The sequence below is a fragment of the Anopheles nili genome, chromosome 3 (assembly GCF_943737925.1).
Source record: "Anopheles nili chromosome 3, idAnoNiliSN_F5_01, whole genome shotgun sequence".
NCBI classification, from domain to species: Eukaryota; Metazoa; Arthropoda; class Insecta; order Diptera; family Culicidae; genus Anopheles; species Anopheles nili.
The window spans coordinates 31750083-31757354 of record NC_071292.1 but is presented as its reverse complement, the minus strand read 5'-3'; the positions used below and the strand labels follow the sequence as shown (position 1 = coordinate 31757354).

Here is a 7272-nt window from a genome sequence, read left to right as displayed (position 1 = left end):
TAAAATAAATCAAGATGTATACCAATTTCCACAGCATTTGATAATGATGACAAAAGTATAGACTTGAAGGTGGTTTTAGCAAAACTCTTCGAAACTCTGACGATGCTCTCCCATAGTGCAGATAAGGCTAAAAACGCAACGATCACCGGCTCGGCGAGCAGTTTATGAGAGTCTCGTGTGGGGTTTGTTTTTTCGCTCTAAGCTCCCTCTTTCTACGAGCTACAATCTCGGTATCTTCATTAAACTGACCTACAACAAGCAGGCAGTAGCTAAGCAGTGCTTTAACATCGGGTCGTGACAACGCGCATTTATTCACTTGGCTCCGTGAGGTGGCTTTGTTTTGATGATCATTCGTCAGTCTACAGTGCTCGGTCGATCGTAGTTAACACGCAAGATTGTTGGCTGTACGCTGTGGCGAGTGATTCTGTGTTAAAGTCACCTTCAACGGGTAGATAATTAGGCCACCGCTGTACGGAACCTGTTTTCGAGAGGAAACTCCGGCTGGGTTCAACGCGATCACCAACCATGTCGGAGCTCAGCACGATCTTCCACGGAGTGCTGCTGTTCATCGCGTTCGCGGTGTATCTGCAATGGCTGATGAAGCGATGGCAGCTGAGTCAAATCTTCGACAAAATACCAGGCCCTAAGGCGTACCCGATCGTCGGAACGATGTACACGTTCTTCGGGAAGAAACCTCACGGTAAGCGAGATCTCGAACCGTTTGGAAGGTTTCCGTTCGTGAGATGAGAGCTGAGTCAGAGATACGCGAGTTACATTAACCCTTAAGGGTGGGACTGTAACAGTTGGAGGCAAAAGACTAGCCCACGATTGATCGATTTGTCAACTTTTAGTTATGTTTAAAAGACGAAAAGGTCGCAGATCAAATATGATCAATGATCAACCAATAACATGAAAAGCTTGGTTTTTTTTTCATTTGTATTTAAATTTTCAGTCAATTCTTGCTTCTTTTTTATCTTTTTTACATAACCAAATGGGTAACTACATATTTGTAGCTTCATAGTCATTTGAATACATTTGAATTGATTAATAGGCGACGTCATTCGAACGATCATTTACGATTCTTAAACAACCTTATCTGGACTTTGAGCAGCCTATTTTGTCGCTAAAAATATCCAAAATACCTACCTTTTGACGGCTCAAAATACCTAAAAACTAATGTTTAACAATTCCATCAAGCAACACGTTAAAGCCATGTGTCCGGACATACTCCACATACCTACCCACACCTAAATCGGACTAGATCGACTAACATCTAGCGTTCTGGTGCGATAAGGCGTTGTGGCACATACCTTCACGTACTGCTTCACGTAGCTGTGGGAGAAAAATGATGCTGTTATCTGCCATGTATCTCTGGTCACTTTGCCCCATTACAGAGATATTCTACGTGCTGGACAAGCGCACACGGGCCTATCCGGACATCCATCGCGTGTGGACAGGCATGACGCCGGAGGTGCGCATCAGCCGCCCAGAGTACGTCGAGCAGGTGATCGGTTCCAGCAAGCACATCGAGAAGGCCACCATGTATCGCTTTCTGCATGCTTGGCTCGGTGCCGGTCTACTCACCTCCAAAGGTAGGCCCGCCTCGTTCACCTTAAGCCCCAGCCAGCTCCCAGCGGCCATAATTGACGTTTGCGATCGTTCTCGTTCCAAACACCCTTTTGCCGGGGTGCAACAGGTGAGCGTTGGTTCCAGCACCGCAAGCTCATCACACCGACGTTCCACTTTAACATCCTCGAGGGGTTCTGTGACGTGTTCGCGGAAAATGGCACCGAGCTGGTTGGGCACCTGGAACCCTACGCCGACACGGGCAAACCCGTCAACGTGTACCCGTTCATCGCGAAAGCCGCTCTGGACATCATTTGTGGTAAGAGGGCCGGTGATTAGGACAAGACGGATGACAATCCCGACCAAACCGCGCCCTGTGTGATGATGATGATGCAGAGAAGGCACAACCGGTCGAGACCCGCTTCTTCCGGCGCTATCGTCGTCGTTCTTCCGGATTCAGGCTCGCTAATGGATTGTTGTGGTGTTTTCTTTTTTCTTTTCTTTCATGCTTTCCGCTGTTTTGCCTGTGTTCGTTCCTCAAACGCCCGATTTTGTGCCCGAAAGAAACCGCCATGGGCGTGAAGGTGAATGCCCAGAGTGAGGGTGAAGAGAACGACTACGTTAAGGCGGTGTACGAGTAAGTACACGGTCGGCTGGCCTGTGGTTGGGCCTCTGATGCGGCAGGAACTGAGCTGTTTTGTGCAAACCTCGCGTTCTTGTTGCAGGCTCAGTCGGTTGTTTCTGGAGCGCTTGGTACGGTTTTGGTTACACGTGGACTTCATTTGGCACCGGTCCGAGTTTGCCAAACAGCACCGGGCGGCTTTGCAGACGGTTCATGGTTACACGCGAGAGGTAAGACATGCCGGTGTGTGTGTGTGTGTGTGTGCCAGTGGCACGAGGACGATGTTTTTCCATCCACCTGATGGTGGAGGTGGTTTACACGAAGCGAGCATTTAATATGTGCGATGTTGGCTTACAAGTTTGTGGCTGAGGATAAGGATAAAGAAGCAACAAAAAAACCCGGCTGCTGCTGCTGCTGTTCGTTTGGTTTCCGCGGCCCTTCTGAAGGTTTTGCGGTGGCGTGCAGCCGGAGCTGAGTTTTTCCACCACAAAGCAATAGTTGCAGTTCATGTTTTGAGTTGTAACGTGGTGGTGGAAACTGCAGTTTGAAGGGGTTTGTTTTTCTGCCAATTTATGGTAGCTAGTTAGATTGCAGTTTTTCAATGTTCAAAACTATCGCGAATAATTTGGGATGTGTGTTTTTTAACATGCAATCGTTGCTCTTTATGCTTTAAAGAGCATATTTTCGTTTGTCAGTTGCATAAGAGTTGGATTTGATAGAAAAATGGATTACTTGATAGTCAGATTTAACAGCAAACTAAAATGTTCAAAATAATAGCTACGCTGTAATCACTAAACTTGTACCTAATTTATTTTAAGCAACGACCCAAAACATACAAATGGATATTTTAAAAATTTAAAATTGACTTGATTTTGCAAACAAATCTTTTTTTTATGGAGTAATATAGTACATCCTTTCATTGAAAGCTTATGAGGAATTTTATTATTTTTCCATTTTTAGCTTTTAATTTTGTTTTACAACTCATTTGCTTTGTTTGTATTACACAATTACACACTTCAGAAAACATTATGCTAAATTTGTTGACGTAATCTATCACTATTCACACATTGTTTTTGAACAAAAAAATGGCACATCCCTAAGCCAAACTAGGGAATTATAGAAGCGACTGTTCGCTAGAGATTTGTAGTCTAGCCGAAGCCGTTGAAATCGACGCTTTTCAACAGCACTTAAGGATGGCGTGAGGATGCCCAAACAGCACCTTGAAGCCGTTGAAGATTTACCTGAACCTTGTCGGCCCCATTGTCGGTTGAACCTAATCCGACGACAATAGCCGAGAGACGCAACAAACAACACGTATGCACTTAATGCATTTGTGGTCAGTGTTAAAGTCCCCCATTCACCGAACCACCGTTCCAAAGCTCACTTCACACGCTCCAGCCAACATTGCAATCACCGGGAGAGAGAGCAAATTCCCACGTAATGACGGTTTCAACGACACTCGGCCCAACGGACGGCCATAATTGACACCTTGAGACGAAACTGCCAGCCCATCGATCGCATTGGCAAACGATCGAGGGCCCGAGTGTGTCGCAATCTCCCGGTCCAGGTTCAAGTCTAATTGCTTGAAGTTCCGTGTCCCTAAGCCCGGCCAGGTGGCAAATAATCCATTCCGTGGTTCCATCCCAAACAAGACACTTCTCGAAAGCCCGGCCCACAATGGGGTGGATTTTCTCCACCACCACAAAACCAACCCTGGCCGCAGCAGCTGGTGTGCGGCAACCACATTAATTGTCAGTCAACATTCTTGCATCCCGGGCGCAAAGACGGCCCGAGTGCTGTCTCGGTGCCGTACTTCCACGTGACCCACGGACACGTGGGCTCGAAAGCATGCAATCACTGTAATGCCATCAATTACCGAAAGCACCTTGCTGCCAGATTGCAATCACCGCACTCCATCCCCCCATTGGCCATTGTTGGCCACCCAAGCCCGTGCGCTTGTTCTCTCTGTCCGGCTACCGGAAACGCCGCGTTGTGCCCGGGTGCTTTCCATCGCTTCCGCTTCGATTGCAATCGCCGGTTGCAGGGTGCACGGTCACTGGCTTCCGGGTGCACTTCCGGGAGCGTTTCGCAGGACAAAAGGGGGCTCGTCTTCGTTGCCGTTGCTTCCGTTCGCGTACGCTAACGCTAACGAATTGCTCGGGTGCACCCTTCTTGGTGCTCGATTGACAATATCCTGCGATCCGGCGCTGGCTGTACATCTGCAAGTTCACTGTGCTATGTTTTTTTCTTCTTCTTTGTCCTATCTTTTTCTCTTCTGCTCTCGTTCTCGCTTGCTCGCTTCACGCGCGTTGTCGGAAGGGAGAAAAAATCCCTTTTTTTTCTACCCCCCTTTTCATTTTTTTTCTTTTTCCCCCACAGGTCATCCGGGACCGGAAGGCAACGCTCGACTCGAAGCAGACGAATGCCACCACACCATCGTCGGTTGACGATGGAAACGAGCTGGTTGGCGCTCGGAAGCGGTTAGCATTTCTCGACCTACTGCTCGAGGGCCAACGGGCCAACCAGCTGCTATCGGACGAGGACGTCCGTGAGGAGGTCGACACGTTCATGTTCGAGGTAGGTAGCAACGATTCCAGCGCGCCTCGATCAAAAAGGGGCGCGAGTTCGTTTTGCTTTTGCGACAACATAAAACATCGCTCACGGCGCCGGCATTCGGGAGGATAATTTGGCCCCGGAAAATGAACTTACCTTATTGGGTTTCGGCCGAGGTGACCCATCGGGGTTCGATCGGGTGTTTTGTCAGCCTTTTTTCCCTGGTGTCGGCGTGGAAAATCTGGTTCTATCGAACCGACCACACAGCTGGCTGGCAACCAGGCGGCTTAATGTGTGCCGATTCGCCATCCCGGGAAAACAATTCCATAACCAATCCATGCTGTCCCATTTTCCACCCCAAAGGGCACCATCGCTCGCCATCGCTGGTTACCTGTGTTCGCACAAATTACACCTCAGCGACTTCACGATCATAATGGCGTAGCGTGGGCGGGAGTTGTTTTCCCACCCCCGGGTAGGCCAGGGCAGCGTTACAAAGCGCACCCAATTTGTGCTTTTCGCTTTTCTTCGAATAGGGACACGACACGACGACAGCTGGCATCAGTTGGGTGCTGTTTCTGCTCGCGCTTCACCCGGACGTGCAGGAGCGCGTGTACGAGGAGATCGAGTCGGTGTTCCCGGCCGGTGACGATCGACCAGCGACGCTGCAGGACCTCAACGAGCTGCGGCTGCTCGAGCGCTGCATCAAGGAGTCCCTTCGGCTTTATCCGTCCGTGTCGTTCTTCGGGCGAACGCTCAGCGAGGACATCGAGCTGGCCGGGTACCACGTGCCGGCCGGTACGATTGTGGGAATTCACGCGTACCACGTGCACCGGGACGAGAGGTACGCGCGAATGCTTGGAAAATTGATTCCTGTGGGGGGTTCACACTCACTACCACCGAATGCCGTTGCAGGTTCTTTCCCGATGCGGAACGCTTCGATCCGGATCGGTTCCTACCGGAGCACACCGAAGGACGACATCCGTACGCGTACATTCCGTTCAGTGCCGGTCCGCGGAACTGCATTGGGCAGAAGTTTGCGCTGCTCGAGGAGAAGAGCGTTGTGTCGGCGATTTTGCGCCGGTTCCGGTTGAGATCGGCTAGGACGCGCGAGGAACAAACCATCATGCACGAGCTGATCACCCGCCCGAAGGATGGCATCGAGCTGTATCTCGAGTCGCGACAAACGAGTTCGTGAGCGTGCTAACGTGGAAGGCATTGCCTCAGCCCGGCATGTGAGGCGATTTTTTTTTTGGAAACATTTTCAATTTCGTTTGATTAAAAGATAAACTGACAGTTTTCCCAAACCGAAGTAGCAACCATCGACGCTTTTGTGTTTTTTTTTTGTGTGTGATTGGTCAGAGATAAGTTTTGAGTGAGGTGGCGTGGTGTTTTTATTTTCTCTCTCTCTCTCTCTCTCTCTCTCTCTCTCTCTTCAACACAACACGTCCAATTTCAAGCGGTCTGTGCTGCTTTAGGCGGCTCTACTTTCAAGCCATTTCACATCCCCAAAAAACGACCCGAATTTCCACACGGCACGTTTCCCATCGCGCCGCGCAAGAAAACCGCTTGTAAGCCGGAAACAAACGCCCATTTATCACACAGCCAGGCACAATTCCGCTCAATTGACACCGCGTGCGATAGGGAAGAAACAATTTTCCACCCCACCAGCAGCCGAGGCGTGCTGCAAATTGTGCCCATTTTTCGGCCGAAACTTTCTCCCAATTGAGCTTCGTGCCATTAGGCAAATAGATTTGCCGAATGACACACCGGGCGGAAAAGTTTCGCAGGGATGCTTTCCACAAAGGGCACGCAGGCTAGACAAATTACGGGCGCATCCGTCAAACGCATCGATTCCGAGGGCCTCGGTTTGGTAATAAATTGGCAACGAAAGCCCGATTACGTACGGCAGATAAACCTTCCATCTGTAGCAGAACAAAGCTGAAGCTGCCTGCTTTTGTTTTAGTTGGGTTTTTAAAATTTATGAAACAATTTCCATGGTGTCTGCTGCTTGATGAAAAGCGCTCGAGTGAAGTGTTGCTTTATCGTGGCAAAGGGGTTTCAACATAACCAGTTGCGCATTTCGAGCACGAGTGTACGGGACGAGCTTACAAGCGACGGTGCTCGTGTGCATTCCACAAATGAAGAGCCCACGGGGGCTGTGGAAACATTTGCCGAGCAAGCTGCATACGAAAAACAACTCGGTACCGCACCAGAAACGCCAATTGCAACTGCACGCCAGCTGCATCACAACACGACAGTGGCCGTGGTGAGCGGCAATGATTACAAATGTTACACTTGTGCAACCGTACGGGGGATAAGACAGGTGTCCTTTGGGAGTGGCTGCAAAGTGGGGGTGCGCTAGTGAATTCAATTTGGGTTGGGTGAATGTGGGGAAAACCGTCCTCCTTCTGGAGAAAGCAGCTGCACCCGCGGAGCTGGAGTAAATAAATAACGAAAACACGACGTGGTGCATCCCGGGCTTAGTCCTTTGCCACGGGATCAACGAAAGGGATGAACGTTACGCCAACCAA

General features: G+C 49.7%; 1 protein-coding gene across 1 annotated transcript; it reads left to right on the top strand.

The window, feature by feature from the left end:
* Positions 1-525: 525 nt before the first annotated feature.
* LOC128727536 (cytochrome P450 4C1-like) lies at positions 526-5974 on the top strand. The gene is made up of 8 exons (XM_053821457.1): positions 526-700; positions 1395-1592; positions 1697-1885; positions 2131-2203; positions 2292-2418; positions 4568-4765; positions 5275-5582; positions 5654-5974. Exons 1-8 carry the CDS (start codon positions 526-528, stop codon positions 5934-5936), a joined length of 1551 nt encoding a protein of 516 aa, XP_053677432.1. The 3' UTR covers positions 5937-5974.
* The last annotated feature ends 1298 nt before the right edge of the window (positions 5975-7272 follow it).

Bases quoted from the DNA above. Each gene is read 5' to 3' on its own strand.
- LOC128727536 (XM_053821457.1), top strand. From the start codon at position 526: ATGTCGGAGCTCAGCACGATCTTCCACGGAGTGCTGCTGTTCATCGCG. The intron at 1,886-2,130 runs GTAAGAGGGCCG...TGTGCCCGAAAG, and splicing joins CGCTCTGGACATCATTTGTG to AAACCGCCATGGGCGTGAAG. The intron at 2,204-2,291 runs GTAAGTACACGG...TTCTTGTTGCAG, and splicing joins TACGTTAAGGCGGTGTACGA to GCTCAGTCGGTTGTTTCTGG.